Source organism: Ahaetulla prasina, chromosome 1 (genome assembly GCF_028640845.1).
Source record: "Ahaetulla prasina isolate Xishuangbanna chromosome 1, ASM2864084v1, whole genome shotgun sequence".
In the NCBI taxonomy this organism is placed as follows: Eukaryota; Metazoa; Chordata; class Lepidosauria; order Squamata; family Colubridae; genus Ahaetulla; species Ahaetulla prasina.
In genome coordinates, this window is record NC_080539.1 from 234,212,046 (window position 1) to 234,231,793 (window position 19,748).

Sequence of the window (19,748 nt, forward strand, 5' to 3'; positions counted from 1 at the left end):
AGTCTTTGGACAGTACTGGCTCTTCAGCTTTGAAACAGAGATAAGCACCGCTCCCTAGAGTCGGGAATGACTAGCACATAGGTACGAGGGGAATCTTTACCTTTATATATCTGGATCAATTTAGCTGCCATGATTAAAGAACTCCACAAGTATTAAAATATATTGTAATCTTGATATCTTGTAATCAAAATACTTTCGATTTTGAACAGAGAAAATATATAAAGCATGAAGTTGCCACTGAGATTTTTTTCAAAGAATGGCATCAGTGACTTTCTATATATACAGAAAACAAATGTATTGACTCCCTTAAAGCCACTGTTGCCAAATATGAAACAGTCATAGCAATCATCATAAGAAAAGATCAAATAAATAGAAGTGATTTCATTGACTTTTCCATATATATTTGAAGATATATTTCCATATATATATATATTTATTGTAGGAAGGAATAATAAATATATAGTCTCCTACAGGAGCTCCTCCATAACAGACAATGAAGAGAACAATAAACAAAACAATCTTGTCATTCCATACATTGCAGACATATCAGAAAAGCTCAGGAGGATCTTTAGCCAATACAACATACGTTCAAACCCAAGAATACACTAAGGCAGAAGCTTGTCCACCCCAATGATAAAATACCCAGGCACAAACTGAGCAATGTGGTATATTCAGTACAGTGTAGTGAGTCATGTGCAGAACTGTACATTGGGGAAACGAAACAACCACTTTATAAATGCATAGCACAACATAGGAGAATAAACACATCAGGACTTGATTCAGCAGTCCCTCTGCATTTAAAAGACACAGGCCACTCTTTTGAAGACAACAAAGTCCACATTTTGGACAGAGAGAACCACTGGTTTGAAAGAGGGGTTAAAGAGGCCATCTATGTCAAAACTGAACAGCCCTCTCTCAACAGAGGGGGAGGGATATGATATCAACTATCTCCAGTCTACAATACAGTCCTTTCAACAGGTTCAAGAAGGCTCCAAACCAATTTGCACCACTCAGGTGACCCTGATGATACAGATGGCCTCCAGGTGGACTTAACAACTTGCTAAAAGAATGCAAATGACCAGCTGCCTGCAAGGAGTATAGATCCTTCCATTTCCCACCATCTAGTCAGAGCTGAAGAAGCTTCAAAGAAAAACCAGAAAGTCCAGTTGCCTTTTGAAAAAAACACCTTTGGGACAACCGTGACCTGGATGACTGAGAATCTCCATAGACAAGAGGCAACTGGTTTTTGGGACATTCTGGTCCCTGTCTCCGCTGAATGAATTAGAATGACAAGTATTATTTTATTCTGAATATAAAGCAATGAAAGAAATACTTATTTCGGGAAACATGTTTTATGTCAACCTACACTGGCTCGGTGCTCTCAAGGACCACAATGGTTAGGTATGATGGGAGGTCTAATCTCAGATACCTGAAGTGTAGCATATTGGAGAAATTTATTTATTTAAGGTACAGGATCTAAATGAAATGAAATGACATAGCAGAGATTTTATGAGACTGTAATAAATATAATTTTATACTCATTCTTAGCTAAAAGGCAAAGACCTATAATAAAAGAAAGATTATATATGGGAAAAATGTGCTGCAGTTTTGAAACACTCTAATCATCTAAGCTTCCTACAGTTTCAAATTTAGAGCTATAACAACTGTACATTTTCTTTAAACATGAGTGTCAGGAATACATGTTGCTCCTTCTCCTAATATTTGATGGGTCTTTTGCCTTTAAGTTGATTTTTTGTTTAATAACAAAAAATACTTAGAATTATTATTTAAACCTTCCATCTCTTAATTGTATCCTATTGCTTCTAAAGCTGAGGTGGTACAGTGGTTAGAGTGCAGTACTGCAGGCTACTTCAGCTGACTGCTAGCTGGAGTTCGACAGTTCAAATCTCACCCCCTCAAGGTTGACTCAGCCTTCCATCCTTCTGAGGTGGGTAAAATGAGGACCCAGATTGTTGGGGGCAATATGCTGACTCTGTAAAACCGCTTAGAGAGGGCTGTAAAAGCACTATAAAGTGGTATATAAGTCTAAGTGTTATTGCTATTGCTATTTTATCCCATACAAATGATAACACTAAAGTCCTTTGCCTTTTAATTAGGAAGGTTATCCAATAACATTTGCCAGTCACTCTCATTAAACATCTGGACTTCAATAAAAATTCTTTCATTAATTCAATATGGTACTGTATTCTTGTCAAAGATGCTTTTCTTTCAAGTCAAATGATCTTTTCAGGTCTAGCAGAACCTTTTACATAATGGTTAGTTGGGATCTGTGTGAGTCTGCAGGACCATTAATTAAATCCTTAAAAATCTGTATTCTTATTATCTACAGTTGGTTTGTACATACGTCGGAGATCAACATCTGTTTTTTGGTATTGCTGAGTTTGTACATATGTGGAAAAATAGCATATTTATTTTTAGTGAAGTCACAAAAAGCTTAAATTTATCTTGACTATTTTTTTTTCATTTTTCCCTATCAAGCTATTTCTAAGTGCCCTTGTTTTAGTTCTTCTCCCAATTCTAACAATCCTTCCATGTCCAGACCTCTTTACACTTCACAGTTGAGTCTACAATATAGCAATAGCAATAGTACTTAAACTTACATACTGCTTCACAGTACTTTACAGCCCTCTCTGAGAGGTTTACAGAGTCAGTGTCAGTGGAGGGATTCAGCCGGTTCTCTCCGGTTTGTGCGAACCCGTAGCGGTGACTGCAAGGGGCCCTGCCCACCCACTCAGATGTAATGCGCAACTACTGCACATGCACAGAAGGCTGTGTGCATGCACAGAGGTGGCGCATGCACTCACATTTGCAAATCAGTAGGGAAGGTAAGTGAATCCCACCACGGGTCAGCATATTGCCCCCAACAATCTGGGTCTGCATTTTACAGACCTCGGAAGGATGGAAGACTGAATCAACCTTGAATCAGGATTGAACTCCTGGCAATGGGCATAATTAGCCTGCAATACTGCATTTTAACCACCGCCATTATGGCTCTTTCTCTTTATTAGTATTTTATCTCTGAAAAGCCCAGATCTCTGTTTGCCTTTTTTTAAAATTATCTTTCTTTTTCTATAAAATTTGATGATTGCATCTCTCTCCTGTCTTCCAAACTGTTCTTAGATATGCGCTGTAACTGTTCACTTGTTTTCCTTTCTTTTTTTAAAATTATCTTTCTTTTTCTATAAAATTTGATGATTGCATCTCTCTCCTGTCTTCCAAACTGTTCTTAGATATGCGCTGTAACTGTTCACTTGTTTTCCTTTCTTTTTTTAAAAATGCCACTCATCATTCTGTACCATTAATGCACCAGAGCTTCTAAAATCCATTGTATTGTCATTTCAGACTGATAAGTACTAAACAAAACATTGTGGGGCAAAGGAATCACTTACCTTGATTGACAACAAATCGTAACTTCTGTATCGTTGCCAGATTGCCGCTGACTCTGTATATTCCATCAACATCCAGACCTGGAAAATGAAGACATACTTTATATTGGCTTCGGTGAGTATTATGCTGTCTGTCAAGAAACTATAAGTGCTGTGACAAATAAAGAGAAATATATACTTCTGTGAACTCCTTGATCATAATTCACCCGATATTCTGTAATGCTTTTTCCCCTCTAGCCTTTTGGATGTCCTGGATTACGTTTTACAGTTCCAATTATAGTTTAACACTAGCCGTTCTCCCAAGGACTTATGGAAACTAAGGTTCAACAACACCTGAACACATCAACACATCTAGTGACTGTATTTTCTTGACGCAAAGAAAAAAGAAATATCAAATGTTAAAAAATTATATGTGGAATTTTGCCTCTTCATATAAACTCAGTACCTTTGGATCTCTCTGTGTACTATATGATATGACTACTGGTTTATTCTAATAATCACTGAAGCAGTAGGCATGAGTTTAAATGGACTCCAGAGGATGTTAAAGGACAGGAAGGCCTGGAGGAACGTTGTCCATGGGGTCACAATGGATCGGACACAACTTCACAACAAACAACAAACAACAAAATATTCTAATTTGGATAGCCTTCTGCAGACACTAAGCAGAAATATAAAATCTGATCTTTCAGTTTCATTAAGAGAACGTAAATAGCACATTGTTACTTTTTTCAGCCTTTTCTATTACAAATCCTTACTCACAATGTAACTATCATTACGGGATATTCATTGCAATATTAACAATGATTAATTTTAACTTAATTTGTTCTGAACCAATTTATTATTTAAATAGATAAAAAAAATAAATTTAGATTTAGCCAGTTTTCATTTGCTTTTATAATCTAGTTTTTAAAAGAACCTTATAAATCATTGTTTAGGTCAGTGGCATGTAGTTAAGATTAAAAAAAAACCCAGTTGGTTTGGGGAGGAATATCAAAGAATGTCATGAATGTAACAGGACTAAAATCCTGCTTCTGCCTCAATTGAGTGAATCAGCGTTTGATCATCTTTCTTGAACTATTCTAAATCTGGATATATGTATTAGTATTTTTATATAAACCTTTTGCAATGTTATTAAGTGTGACTTTAGCAATTTACATAAGTAGTCCTTGACTTACAACAGTTCATTTAATGACCATTCAAAGTTACATCAATAAAAAAGTGACATGATAATTTTTCACACTTTCAACCATTGAAGTATCCCCACGGCCATGTGATCAAAATTCAGACAGTTGGTAACTGACTCACATTTATGATAGTTGCAGTGTCCTGGGGGTCATGTGATTCCCCTTTTGTGACCTGACAAGCAAACTCAACAGGGAAGTTGAAACAATACATCTGCTAGAGTGAATATATACCATGTATTTTCTGGTTTAAATATGTCAACAGTGAAAACCAAACTATCCAATATAAATCGATGAATTTGGATATCCTTTTTATGGCTGCATAATCCTAGCTGGATTAGAAATTACTGGTATTTATTTTGGAAAATGTTATTGGGCCCATAGTTTACATATGTTTGAAGGAGAAAGGGGGAGAGTACATATTTTTAAAAATAGCTGATCTTAGACATTAAACTTCTGAACAATTTTCAAACAAAATACTTCAACTTCAAAGCAGACTTTTATCTAGAATGAAAACTATCTAATGGTCAGGGTTTCTTCATGATAGAGTTTAAAATAGTTAAGGAAATAAAAGATAAAACAAGCGTAGTTTAAAAATTAAATTTACAGATGGCATTAATGTTGGTGGTAAACACTATTCTATCATGACACCCACTCACTACCATAAAATCCAATTTCTAGTTTAATATATGCTGACTATTTGATGTTTCAAAAAGGTGTTTATCACTAAGACATATTTCTAGCCTTCCCTTAGAGCACATCGCTGTTTCACCCTCCTTTTTTTATTTGAAGGAGCTTTAGATAATGTGAACAACCCCCACCCCCAACCCAAGGACCATAATCCAAATTGTATTCAAGATTTCAGTCAAGGAAAAATGCAGCTGTTGCAACTTATTCCCACCATAAATCTTAGAAGCTTTCCACTTTATATCTAGGATAGCGATTAAATATTATTTTTCTTTCCAATGAGCCATATATAGAAATGCTCTTATTTTATATAATTTATGATTTGCAAACCATGACACTCATTTTCAATTTATTTCTATGTTTAGGTAAATTCTTCCACTTAAATATATCTTCTAGAACACGTCTATAGGCTTTAACATTTTAGCTCATCACATTTAAAATAGTGAGGGAAGTGTGTATTAATAAGCAGCTGTCCATCCTTCCAACTTTAAAAGTACAGAGGTGGGTAGCAGTTGAATTGTGATCCCTGGACCTTCTTCAGCATTAAGATTCAGAGGAAAATAATCATTTGGTAGCCACATGGCTAAGTTTTCAGAAGAAATCTGGCCATTCAAAGTCTAGCTAAGCTATGAAACAGGAGTGAAAATAATGCAGTGTCTTTCTATGCAACTAATCTGCCTATGTTGCATCTCCTGGTCTCTTAAAATTTCATTAAGCATTTTTGATTTTTGTCTTCCACACCAGGAAGTATATTTTTTGTCAATCTTCAGCTACAGGTAATTTTTTTTTTCTTCAGTCTCCTTCCCATTGCATAATGACAGAATGTTTTATTCACTATATATGAGCCAAGAAAAAGGGCAATCATAGAAACGGTGGAATTGAACAAACACCGACTACGCATTTTACCTGTGCACTTATAGTAAATCAGCTTTGCTTGGGCCTTAAATTTGCTTTTCTACGTTGCCCTGCTTTTGCCAAGGGAGAAGTTTTCATTTCAATAAAAAGCACTCTTGATAACAGTAATGTCAGAAAGTTTCCATGAAGAGCTGGTTGTGACAACTGACAGAGCATATGCTCTGTATGTGTCTTGTGTCATGTATGTGTTAGGAAACTTGTGCCATTAGTAGTTTTTTTCCCAATAGAAAAAGTGGTTCCAGTAAATATACCTCCTTATACCTCCTTATTTAAAAAGAAAAGAAAGGGGGGGGGGAGGACAGAAAACATTTGAGGGTGGTTTTCAAGGGTTTTTTTTCTTTTTCTTTTTTTCAGCTAAACAAAATGACTTCATTGTTTCCAAACTCCATTTTCTTTTAAACATTAGCTGGGATGACTGAGGCCGAGGAATGTGGGAAAATGGATTCCCAAGCCATGTCTATCCCTTCTAATTCTGAGCTGCAGTTTTTGGCTTGGCTTGAATCACATCCTCACATTTCAGAATGGATCTCAGTGTAAAGTGATATTTTCTAAACATTTTTTTCACTCATCATGGGATAAGAAACAAAGCAGCTCTACTCTTTCAACAAAATTCTTCTTCTTCACGCCCTCCTCATCCTCCTTGTCTTTTTGTAAAAAACAAAAAACAAAGGAATGAGAAAATTTTGTTTTGAAATGAATTGTGGAGGGAAAAAAATGCTTTGAAATGAGCTGTGCTTCTTCTTCTTCTTTTTAGGGTCCACTGTTTGTAAATCTTGTCATCTATGTATCAGAAATTCCAGCTATTTTTCATCTGCTTGGCTTGAAGCTGCTAAGAGGCAGGGCATAAAAATTAGATGATTCTAATCAGCATGCTGCTGAAGACAAGTTTTGCTATGGGAGAAAAAAATCATATGCTTAAAACAGATGCTTAAAACCAAACTTTCTTGGTTCACAGAAACCCTTAGTGCCTCTGAATTTTTTTTCACAGTATTTCTAGACCAAAAGACCTTTGAAAGCCCATCTTTGCACAGATGTGACATTGCAAATGGACGTTACAAAAATTTAAAATATCCTGTGGTGCTCTTGTGAATTTGTTCTGTTGCCCCAAAATGCTGCAGCATACACTTTGGCAACTACACATGTAAAACTTTTTCTATCACGAACAATGAGCAATAATATTTAAATGTCACTCTTAACTGTTTACTTCTGAAATAAAGAAGCTTTCTGACAACACTATACTTAACCTAAAACACACACACACACAGATTTCAAATATGTCATTTAATAGTGACTGACATTTTATCACTTTTTAAATTAATTTTGTATGCAGCTACTCTCACTGTCCAAATTAGTTTGTAAAGCACAGTAACATTAATAATAATAGTACAAGAAAATATCACTTTCGTGCTAAAATTGTTTCAATGAGATGATGACAAATCTGCTTTAGGACTAATATATAGCCTATGGTGATAAACATATATATATTTATTTGAATAAATAAATAAATAATAAAGCATAATACTATTATTACATATTAGTTTGGGATGTAGTAAGATGAAATGCAAATTTTGCAACTTTATATTAATTGATCAAATGAGTCATATTTCTCAAACAACAGCATATTAATTTGCTTTGCAAATAATTAAAAACACACATCTTTCTGAAAAAAACAACCCAAGAGCAAGTGCAGCTATGGTCAAAGCAGCCAATCACAGCAACTCTTCCATTCCAAGAAAACTGGAATGTATTTTATTTTCATTTGACACTATTATTATTCCATCAATTCACTAGGTCACTGCCTGTCCTTTCTGTTATTCCTGGTGAAGGTTCATACTGAGCTAGAAATAGGACTAGACAGAGAAGGTACCTGCCTTGCAAACCTGCCTTGCAAACCAAGTGGTCTAATGTGGTCCGTGCAAAGCTGTCAAAGGTCCTTTCCCCTTTCCGCATCTCAGTGACATTGAACATCTTCCATTCCAAGTTGGTTGCAAGGTAGGCAGCTATATAATTATGAGAGGAGGGGAGGGAGAGAGAGACACACAGAGAGAGACAGAGACAGAGACAGAGAAACACAGACACACACACAGACACACACACACACAAACACACAGAGGGAAGAGAGAGAGACAGAGACAGACAGACAGACAAAATTAGGAACGATACTGTCTACTATATCCTTGTTCAAGGCACAGGTGCTTGATCTAGTCATAAGATGAAAAGTTGTTATTTGTTTATTAATGGGACTAGTGCAGTAGAGATGAAACCAAGATTAAGGAAGAGAAGAGAAGAGAAGAGAAGAGAAGAGAAGAGAAGAGAAGAGAAGAGAAGAGAAGAGAAGAAAAGGGAAAAGAAGGGAAAGGGATGGGAATAGGGAAAGGAAAGGAAAGGAAAGGAAAGGAAAAAAATCAATTATACCAAGCCTGAAGGCAGCCTGTAAAAAATGCATATGCTTAGTTTTCTGGAGCTTCCACTCGTGATGTTCTTGTGACCTGAAGCATAGGAACATGCCCATTGTCAATATGTGACTTGTACCCTGAAATTTCCTGTCTTCTTTTCTCCTCTATATCTACAGTATATATGATTCTAGAAAAATTATGGTCATAGAAGACGCAGCCAATAGAGCCTCCTTCTTTTCACATCACTTAATATCGATTGCACAGAGGAAGTTGATTCTTCTGATGTAAGAAAATATGCTCAGAGCAGGGATGTATGGTTGATCCAAAAATATCTACTTCATATGCTTAAGACCATCCCTTTTTCTCTCTCCTGCTTGTTTTCATAAGCAAAATGATAATATTCCATACATACACACACAGCAGTCATACAGTAAATATAGAAGGGCATTCTTCTTCGGGTAACCTGGTCACCACCATTTCTATTTTAGGGCAACTAGAAAAAATTGACTTCTTGACTTAAAATGTTACCCATCTTTTCTATCTCTTTGCAAACCATTGTAGCCTAACAAAGGCAACAAGTGAATAAATTACCAAAAGGTAAGCAATCAGTAGACCAATTGTAGAAATAAGCTTTGACAGCGACAATTCCAGCAACAAAGAAAGATATCATTTTGAAGTTACAGAACACAATGTATAAAAATCTGGCGTAACATTTTCAGAAACCAGTCACAACTGTAAAATATTGGTAGTAAAAATGGTTAACCATCACAACCTCAATAAGATGCATTTCGAAAACAGCCACTAAACAGAGTGTATTACAGAAATCTAATGCAGAAGTTCCTAACTGATAGATAAAAATAGTTTGATCACTAAGTAACCAGGAAGAGAAAGTGTAATAATAGTAAACTTCTGACCACACACAGATGGAAACTGGGCACATCCCAGACAGCAGTGAGATATAACCCTCAGCTGGGGATTTGCTATATGCCAATTGGGAGGAGTTAAATATATCAGTCAAAGAACAGAACACATTGAATCTGATTTAATTCTATTGGGCATTTTCTTCCTGTGCAGCCACACACAGTTCAGCAGCAGGGTAGCACAATTTTTATTTATTGCCCTAGAAAAATCTCTCCTCTTATTTCTTCTGTTACCAATTAATGGCATGAAAGAGTTAAAAGAAAAAAGAAAAAATGCTAGATTATATCTGTCATGAAGGAATATTCTTCGTGTATGCTTCTGTGTAATCCATTTACCTCCTTATAGATCCTTCAAGCCCACCAGAGAGTCCCTTAAGTCCATATGATACTCTTGTGTATTGCATTTTGTATTTGGATCTTTGATTTAGCTGAGAGAGGTTTGAAAACATATGTAGCATGACAAGTCTCTACTGGCTACAGTACGGGAGGAGAGTGTAAGCCAGCTGTAACATATTCTTGTTCATCTGGCTAAAGAACTGCCACTTCCAGACAGTAGCATATAAAAAAGGCAACCACTTTTTTCTAAAACTTCAGATTTTTATTCAACTTTGCCCTTTTGGAGATACACTTAAAAAAACTGGATTTTCAGGGAATAGATGAATGAAAATTAACCTCAATATCTTCCATCTTGGTTTTATTCAGAAGTAAGACCCAAACATTTTAAAGAACTATACTTAAGCACATTGAGGTTGTGAAATACACTGGATATTCAGTTCATTTTTGTTGCTGACAGTGAGTAGAATCACACAACCATCACCATCAGCAAATTGGCTTGTTACATGTAGGAGAGGATGAGGATGAGCCCAAGGGAGGTGTCAAGGGCATCATCAGCCCCAAGTCCCTTCATGCCCACCAGAGATCTAAGTCCAGCCTACCTTGAATTCTTTGACAATACAGCCAATTTGCTTTGACTGTTAGTAGTTCAGATTCTTGTAGGGAACATTAGCTTACACTAAGCCTTCAGTCATCTGAACCACCTTGTTTCCTGATTCTTGCTTTTGATAGTGCAACTTATACTATTGTAGCCTCTCACAATTGAATTGAATGGCCATCATCATGACTATTAATAATATAATTGTATATTGGTTTGCATACTAGCTGAGAACAGGATAACCATAGTTTTCTATTCTTGGTTGATGGTATCTTTGCATTGTTCCACCACTACATTAAAGAAGCAACCTAATCTGCTTGTGTCCTTTGCTCCTCTTGGCTGTTCTGAAGCCAATCTTAAAAATGCCAGTTCTCAGTGAAGCAAGTTGGCAATGGGTGGACCATAGCCACCATTGACCTGGTTGAACATTCCCTTACTTATTGTCCTTCCCATTGACTGGTCATTGTGCATTTATCTATTAGAGTTTTCCTTTTCCTTTTATGGATCACTTCTTCCTCACAAGTCTCAGGGGTGAAGTGCTATCGGTTCGCATGGGTTTGCACGAACCGATAGTAATAAAAGATACCGGTTCAGGCAAATTGGTAGTAAAAAAATGCTATTGGTTCATCCGAACTGGTATTTCCGATGATCAGCTGTGCAATGCAATTTATATTTGCTAGAAAGCAGGAAAACCTGCTTTCTAGAGAATCTAAATTGCATGGCACAGCGCTTGGCACGCACCGCGCATGCACGCGCAGCAAACCAGTGGCAAACCTCGGAGGATTTCACCACTGACAAGTCCCATTTATTTTCCTTTGATTTCTCAGAAATGTGCTCACACAGATGCCTTCACATCCCCTTCTAGTATTATCTCTTCTAAGGCAAATCTCTCCCTCATTTAATTTACCATCATTGCAGTAATGCTGCAGTGATCAAAACAAATGGAAAATTCCTTCATTCTACTGTGGGTGCATTGAAAATTTGAAGCAAAGAACAATTGAGTTTTCATTCACTGAAACTTTGCAGCTTCATTCCGATGTGCCTATGTCACAACTTAAAGTTCTTGAAAGAGAGCGAGAGAGAGAGAGAGACAGAGAGACAGAGAGAGGGAGGGAGAGGGAGAGGGAGAGGGAGAGAGAGGGAGGGAGGAGAGAGAATGGGAGCTAACACAAAGTTAACCCTTTAAGGTAGTCCAGACAAGAAACACAGCCAGGAACACTAGCTCTATTATTTCTTGTTAAGGTTACCTTTAAAAAATCTTGCAAAACTGGAAGCATTTCTCTCCTCATTTCCTTTTATGCTCTGAAAAACTAGGAAAAGTCCTTCTAAAATGTATCCCATGCCCTTTCTCCTTCTCTGAGCTGAGATACCTTTTATTCGGTGGTGGGCCAGTTTGAGGTAACAAATATTGGACAATTGATACAGGATGAATATATGGAATTGTTACATATTCTGAATGCCCCAAAGGATCAGAAACAGCCCCCCTTTGAAAGTCTTTAATGTTTCTTCATTTTCATTGGATGGTCTTAAACTAGAGTTTCTGAATCTCAGCAACATTAAGAGGTGTGAACTTCAATTTCCAGCATTCTGGTCTAAATAATCCTCCATTTGAAAAAAAAAAAAAGCTCAGTGGCCAAGAATTATCACTGTCCTTTTTAAAAAACATTGGTTTGAAATACTTGGGCTATTATTATTTTTGACCTCATTTTTTAATGTTTTATAGTTGATTTTCTGTTGCCAAAATGTTTTTAAAATAATTATTTTAACTTCTGTTCCTTACTTTCTTAGGCTGTCTGAAGAAGCAAGGCAAAGGATTTAAACAAATACATGCATTACAAAATGACAAGGGCAACTGTACAATGCATTTTTGGAGTGATCTGAATTGTGGACAAAAGGGTGTAAAGAAAGAATAATAGATAGGGAGGCAATATTGCAAATATATTTCTAGATACAAATAACTGTGAAGTCACTCACTGGTGTATCAGAGATTTGACAATTTAGTGTTCAAGTGAAAAATAGATCATACCAATTATGAAATACAGACATATGTAACAAAAATGTGGAAGCACATGTCAGCTTTCACATCATGTTCAAAAGCATAAGAAATTCAATAGCTAACATGAGGGAACCGTGAAATAATTTATGGTGGGAAAAAATTTATCCTAGCAGTTTATCTGGGCAGCACCTATAGGAAATATATTTGTTACAATTACAAATTAGTTTAAAACGAGGGCATTTTTCATTGAAGTCAATGAGATCAGGACTGCTATGAAAAAACTAACATTTACTAAGGCATATGGTTACAAATTTCTTATTATCTTAAATATATAAGTGTGGTAACTCTTGAACAGTGCAGAAACTTAGATCCTTACTTTCCAATAAGTTCAGTGGCTGTTTTTTTAGGTGTTTTTTTTAAAAAAACTGCTTCCTTATCAGATTAATTAAAATTTTATGCCATATGCTTCTTACCATACTATGCAAACAATGCTCAGCTTCTTGAGAGATCCCAACAGAGAGAGGAGCAAGCTCACTGCTAGTAATATCTCTAAAGGGGAACTAATAATAGCCACAATTATATATTTAAAGAGAATATGTACATATATTCAATAATTTTGTCATTTTTCACATCTGTTTAGTTGTGAATCTATTTCAGTCAGGAAACAAATCAACAAGAAAAGTTTTTTTTAAAAGAACAGGAAGAACTTTCTGATAGAAGTCTTCTAACATTTAAAGACATGTTTTAAATAACATATCACTTATGTGAGACTACACAAGTTCATAGGCAGGCAGTAATTGCTCTGCTAGTGTTACTGCAAGCCTCCATGCATATTGTTGAGAGTGAAATCAAATATTTAGGTTTTAGCATTTTAAAACATCAGAGCAGAGCTCAAGATTATGTCTACATGCAGATTGGTGAACGTCAGTATCGGCTGGATGTCTATGGATGGTCATGATTTCACAGCTTATATGTGGAACAGTGGTGAAATCCAAATTTTTTTACTACTGGTTCTGTGGGTGTGCCTTGGTAGGCATGGCTTGGTGAGTGTGGTATGGGAAGGATACTGCAAAATCTCCATTTTCACCCCACTCCAGGGGAAGGATACTGCAAAATCTCCATTCTTTCCACACTCCAGGGGAAGGATACTGCAAAATCTCCATTCCTTCCCCACTCCAGGGGAAAGATAATGCAAAATCCCCATTCCTTCCCCACTCCAGGGGAAGGATACTGCAAAATCCCCATTCCCACCCACTCTGGGGTCAGCCAGAGGTGGCGTTGGTTGGTTCTCCAAACTACTCAAAATTTCTGCTACCGGTTCTCCAGAACCTTCTGGATTTCACCCCTGATGTGGAGGTATAGTTACTGTAGTGATAACATGTTACTATTGACATATGATTTTTTTATTATTTCATTCAAAACTAAACCCCACTGAATTAAATAAGACTCCAAAGTGAAAGAAAGACTGAAGCCTAAATAAGCTTAATTAAATCCTATTGAAGTGGTTGGTCATGAATGACCATTAATATCAACTAAAGAAGCTGAAACACATTTTTTTTTTCTTTTTAATACAGGCAGCCATAGAGCAGGGAGTTGAATCTTGTGACAGATAAGGAGATTAACTATTATTCCATAACATAGCTGCAAATCCCTCTAAAAGACTGTTAGCTATGGGAGGGGAGCTCTCTTGGGTACCCACAGAAGTTTGCCTCTAAGAGGAGGAGAGGAAATCATGGCCCAACTCACTTACAATCTATTTTTATATCACAAACTCAGTCCTGTTTGGATCTACATATGACACCTATTGCCAAAACAAAACAAAACAACTAATTACTATTAGAATCCCACATGGTTTTTAGAGTTCCAATCCCAGGGAACACCAAAAGTGACTGCTGTGGAAGTAATCTGGTCTAGGAGATCTATGCCCAATTCCATCGATTCCAGTTGAGTTTCAGAAAAAAAAATTGAACAACGTTCAGCAAAGTAAATGCCTGGGAGACGGATGGACAGATTAATCTTATAACATTCTGCGTATAGTGGTTGTTCTACAGATAGGATTCCTGAGCAATTTTTGCAAATAAAATCTGTAAACTAAAAACTGATACACGGTGTAAATATCACCTGTTTTAGCCCATTGCAGTAATTGAATCACTATGGTGGAATTTATGAATAATCATTACTGTGTAACAGAGATTTTGGATTGAGTATGTTTTCAGCTTCCGATAATGTTTTAAAGTTTTATTCCTTTAGTGTGGAATATTTTTAAATGTCTAGAACAAAATACAGTATGCAGAGATTGCTGCCACTATGTTTTTATTCATCAGTGACAGAAAAGATAAACCTCTTTTTTCCATCAACTATTAGTTGGCAATTCACCAGTTAGTAAGGAGCTGCTATCTAGAATTTAGGAAATTCAGCCTTCAATTCAGCCATGGAATTTATTGGGTTGTCCTGATCAGTCAGTATTATTTGTTCTGACTTTTTATATGGTTGTTGTGTGGATTAAAAAAAGGGGGCTGGAAGACCTGGAGAGAGGAAGGAAAGGAAACGGAATATATGTTTCTTTGAGCTCCTTGAAAAAGTGATATAACACAGATATTAGCAAAAGTTAGGCCACTAATTAATCAGAAAATATTTTATAGAATTATATTCCTAGTTTATCAAGTATTCCTAGCATTTCCTTGAGTGGGATCCTTGATGCTCTCTGAGCTTGATTGTTTTCTTGCAGACGTTTCATTCTCCAACTAGGTAACATCATCAGTGCTAGAAAGGAGTGGGTTTGCTCTGTTTTTATATACTAATGGCTTGCCCTTGTCAATAGTGTCCTTGTTGGTTCCTTGATTAGGCTGTTGTTTATTGTTAGCTTATTGGTCTCAGTTGGTAGTTCCTTGATTGGGGTATTGCCTACTGCTTGAGTTCCTCCATTTCCATGAGTGCTAGAACAAGCTGTGAAATTCCGCTTAGGCTTTGAGAAAAAGTGCCCCTTTCCAAATTAAATAAATTAATGAAGCGGAGAAGAGTCTATCTTGTAATGGTAAATGCACTGATTGATTGGGATTTATTTGTGAATATTGTCTTTACTCGAAACGGTTACCAAAAGACTGGTTTTTATAGCAAAAAAAAAGGGGGCAAGCATAAATGCCGCTCAGGCTGGTGTGCCAGGAAAACCACTGGAGTGCTCCCAGGTATGAATTTAGTCCTGTCACAGCAAATGTTTCTGTGGTAAACAGTCAGTAACCACTTATTTGTTCTGGCAACTCTTACCATTCAAATGCTTTCTTTTATTAGCATGGGATACATTTCTCTGGAATGAATTAGTCAAAGAGGCAGGTATCAGGTGACTTTAAGAAAGATGGCAACTGGCTTAAAGGGGTACTGTACCATTATTTGTAGTTCTATTATTATATTATTATTATTATTATTTTACTTTATAAGAAAAATGCAGCTTAGGTTCCATTCTTCATACTTTCCAGATCATACCTCCACGATGCATTGTTTTCCTTCTTCCTCTTTTTGCTTCCCTTCTAATTTGTACATCGTACATTTTCTAAACTGTTTTCTCTTAATGCCTTTTCCCCCCTTTTTCCTTAAAAAACAAAAAGACCCAGAGTGTGGCTTTTTTACAGACACTGAGGCCCCAGAGAGAAAATACCCTTCCGAGCCAATTGTAACTTGGACTTTGTACAAAATTATGAACTAGCTTTTGCTCTGGAGAAGGTGGCTGTAACTGGATAAAATGACTCAGAAGGCAGAATTTGTAAAACACTTATTGCCAAGATGTTTGCATTCATTTGCTGCTAATTTCTGCTCATAACTTAAAAACATATTTTTATATTATAAACTTCCAAGGTAAAATTGCCTGGAATGTGGTTTGGCTAATATTTGTTTGTATTCCACAAAGCAATAAAATCAATGGTTGATAAGGTATGTATTTTTACTGACCTGAACTCAATTTTTTTAGTTCTTTAATACAAAATTATATTATCTATTGAAAAGCTGAATTTTTCCCCTCTAAAATAGCATGCATTTGCTATCATTTTGTTTTGCTTCTTTTCCCTTTACGTGCATATAAAAACAAGGCGGTGAAATCTTGGAAGGAGACAAATCATAAAAAAAAAAAAACCTTCAAGGATCTTGTCAGACGTTAAACAGTACAAATTGCACATTTTTCATGGAAGTATTAGCTTTTAGTGCATGCTTGGATCCAAGTATAATAGATTTTCCCAAACTGGGAAAGAATGTGTGCTACAAAATTAGCAGAACTAAGAGCTCAGATCATCTAGCAGAGCAATATGATCCCTACTCTTTCAGGGTACTGCTCTCAAAGGTAACTGGAAACTTATATAAAGCGGGAAGCATGGGGGGGAAAAAGATGTTAGGAACTGTTTGCTAAAAGGCAACCATCAGGGATAAGCAATTTGTAAATAAACTTAGAAAAATAAAACAAATCGGTAGATATTACAGATTTTTGGGTAAATGTAGATGTTTATAACAAACAAATTAGCTCAAAGGAGATGATGAGGTTCTGAAATAAGCTTGGAGTGGCTCTTATGTTGTGCATCAGTAACTCTTAGTGACATGGCAGCTATTTAATGCATTTCTACTCTGCTCTTCAGCCAAAAGGACATACAGAACAGTTTATAGAATTTCAATAATGTTAGGTCCTGAAATCAGGTTGGCAATGTAAACAGAACAATACAGAGAAAAAGAAGATGAAGAAGAGAGGGTAGTGAAACACATACGCCCAGACACACAGGACTACATTTAAATCACCTTCCAAACAATGGCATGGAAGTGACCTCTCTCCCATCAGCAGTCACCCACCCACCCACCCACCCACCAGCCCTTAAAATCTGACCCACAGAGTTGGGGAAGATGATAGAACCAAAAGTCTGAGAAGCCATTCATGGAATCAGAGCAAGAAAGCATTTCTTGTGCCAACATACCACTAAATTTACAAAAGAGACTGAATAATACCATTTAACGACTGACTTATTTTTTTTTCATTGTGCTAGAGAAAAATGTTCTTTTTTTTGAGCCTCTTATTCTTTGTATTCTTTTCATTTACACAGTTTGGATCGAAATCACGTCATTTCAAATATTCAAACTATGCCAGAGGGCAAGCATCTTTAACTTTTTTTTTCTTTCTACAACTATGAAATTGGGAACAATGTGTTTTGTTTGGTTTGGTTTATTATAAAATTTATTTTCTTCCCATCTCATATCCAATGGCTCTGGCCAATTTATAGCATAACAATTTTTTAAAAGAACATTAAAATAATCAGTTATACAATAATAGGGGGCATATCTCCGTATTGACTATAGCCATTGCTCCTTATGACAATCATCATCCATTGCAGGACATTATACAGGAAACTTCATGGGGAAAAAAAATCAGGTGAGGTTTATAGTAGAATGCCTCATTTATATAGAGACTTCTACTATAAAATTAGAATAAAAATATTCCAGCATTGGAAGAACTGCCCTTGAAAGAACATGTGAATATTGTTCTTATAGTTTACCTGCTTACTTGTTTTATGCATTTTACTATTTTTTAATGGATATTTCCTCTTAAATTTGGAACAATCTTTTTATTAGAATATTTGTTCAGCGTTTCTGATTAGATGACTTTTTATGAAACACTATATTTGTACTTTATACATTTATACATTTTATAATTAAAAAAGAAACACAGCTCTAACCATCATAGACTTTAAATTCAACTGAAAAAAAGGGAAGGGAAAAAATTGAAATACAACTGAAGAGGAATGATGAAGATTTCTTGAAGATGATCCTTGATCTTAACAAATCTTACTGAAATACTCTGTTAATCACATGAATCTATTCTTTCATATGATAATCATGCAATGTTTGAGAATGAAATATACTGTGTTTCTCCTAAAACACGACCCACCCCAAAAAGAAGGCCCAGCACTGTTTTGTGCACATGCATTAAAATTAAGCCCTACCCCCAAAATTTGGCCCTATTTAAGCATATGTGTGACCAGGCTTGTCGGGTGGACAACGAGAGGCTTTTTTAGGTGGACAGATACCGGTAGCTGGAGTGACCGTTACAGGTAGGCCAAGTGTGTGCAAGGCACAATGGTCATGTCGCTCGCTCTTTTCGGCCATGAAAGAAGCAGCCTGGTGGCCAGGCCAGGTACATGGGTCACATTGCTCGCTCTTTTCAGCCATGAAAGAAGCGGCCCAGTGGCCAGACGAGGCACATTGGGCAAGTGGGTCACTCTTTTCGGCAATGAAAGAAGTGGCCCAATGGCCAGGCAAGGAACATGGGGGGGAAATTAAGAAACCCCTCAAAAAGAAGGCATAGCCATTGTTTCAGGGGTCAAAGGAAAATAAGCTCCCGTTCTATTTTCAAAGAAACATGGTAGGTTCAACAAAATGAAGCTTTCATATAGTTTTGCTCTGGAGTGATTTCAAAGGGAATTGAAGCAATTTTGGGAAAGTTAATGATGCGTAATTTTTGTGTGTGTGCCATTATTGCTGTTGTTGATCAAATGGGTTTCATCTTACTTATAACTTGCTTTTTTTAATAAGACAATGTAACATCTTATAGGGAGTCTCCCCTAATTTTATTTCAGTACCAAAAATCTCTGAGGTAGGTTGGGCTGAGAGAAACTGACAGGACCAAGTCACCCCAAAAGCACCCATGATTAAGTGGTTACCTGAACCCCAGTCTCTCAATTAAGTGTACATCTTAATCATACACTTCACCACACAATACTTATATTGACTGTACAGAAGTGTAAAATGTATTTACAAGGATTAGTATGCATTCTGGAAAATTCCATATGTCTGTCAAACTACATATACAGTATCTTTGGGTGGGGGGAGGCATCCTTTTCTGTCTAAAAGATATCAGAGATTAAATTGCCCTAATCCTGCTTCAGTTTGGAGAGAGGGAATCTGAAATTTAAAATCCGTTCCCACATTAAAACGCAAAAAAACTATTTGAGCAAAAGACTGGTGGAAGATCATTTGCTCCATATGAAATGATGAGTTCACAAACAGAGGCTCAGGGAGAAAAAAAATTTTTTAGATTACTGCCACAAGAGATAACAAAAGGAAATACTTTAAGGTACTATAATCATTTTAGGCCCCTTTTTTTCCAGGTCACTGTAATCTACCCAAAGATAACTAATTGCACAAAGTAAACATTCCTCTTCAACCACAAAAGGAATCTATTACACAAACATATAATTCACAGTCATTTTTAGTGGGCTGTAAACAGTTTGGAATGAGCATAAAATGGGACAAAAATCAAAGTGAGCATTTTGAAATGAAAAAGTGTTTG

At 36.3% G+C, this 19,748-nt stretch overlaps 1 protein-coding gene and 1 long non-coding RNA gene across 6 annotated transcripts in view; one reads left to right on the forward strand and one right to left on the reverse strand.

The window, feature by feature from the left end:
• Window positions 1-4,168, forward strand: part of LOC131203432 (uncharacterized) — a 36,334-nt gene extending 32,166 nt beyond the window's left edge. For both annotated transcript variants that reach the window (XR_009156376.1, XR_009156374.1), the window contains exons 2-3: window positions 3,364-3,522; window positions 3,645-4,168. This is a non-coding gene — a long non-coding RNA (uncharacterized LOC131203432). The remainder of the gene's footprint in view (window positions 1-3,363; window positions 3,523-3,644) is intronic.
• ARHGAP15 (Rho GTPase activating protein 15) overlaps window positions 1-19,748 on the reverse strand; it is a 494,107-nt gene that overhangs the window by 156,293 nt on the left and 318,066 nt on the right. For all 4 annotated transcript variants that reach the window (XM_058193603.1, XM_058193605.1, XM_058193594.1 and 1 more), the window contains one exon: window positions 3,411-3,488. In XM_058193603.1, the coding sequence (XP_058049586.1) occupies window positions 3,411-3,488 (78 nt within the window). The remainder of the gene's footprint in view (window positions 1-3,410; window positions 3,489-19,748) is intronic.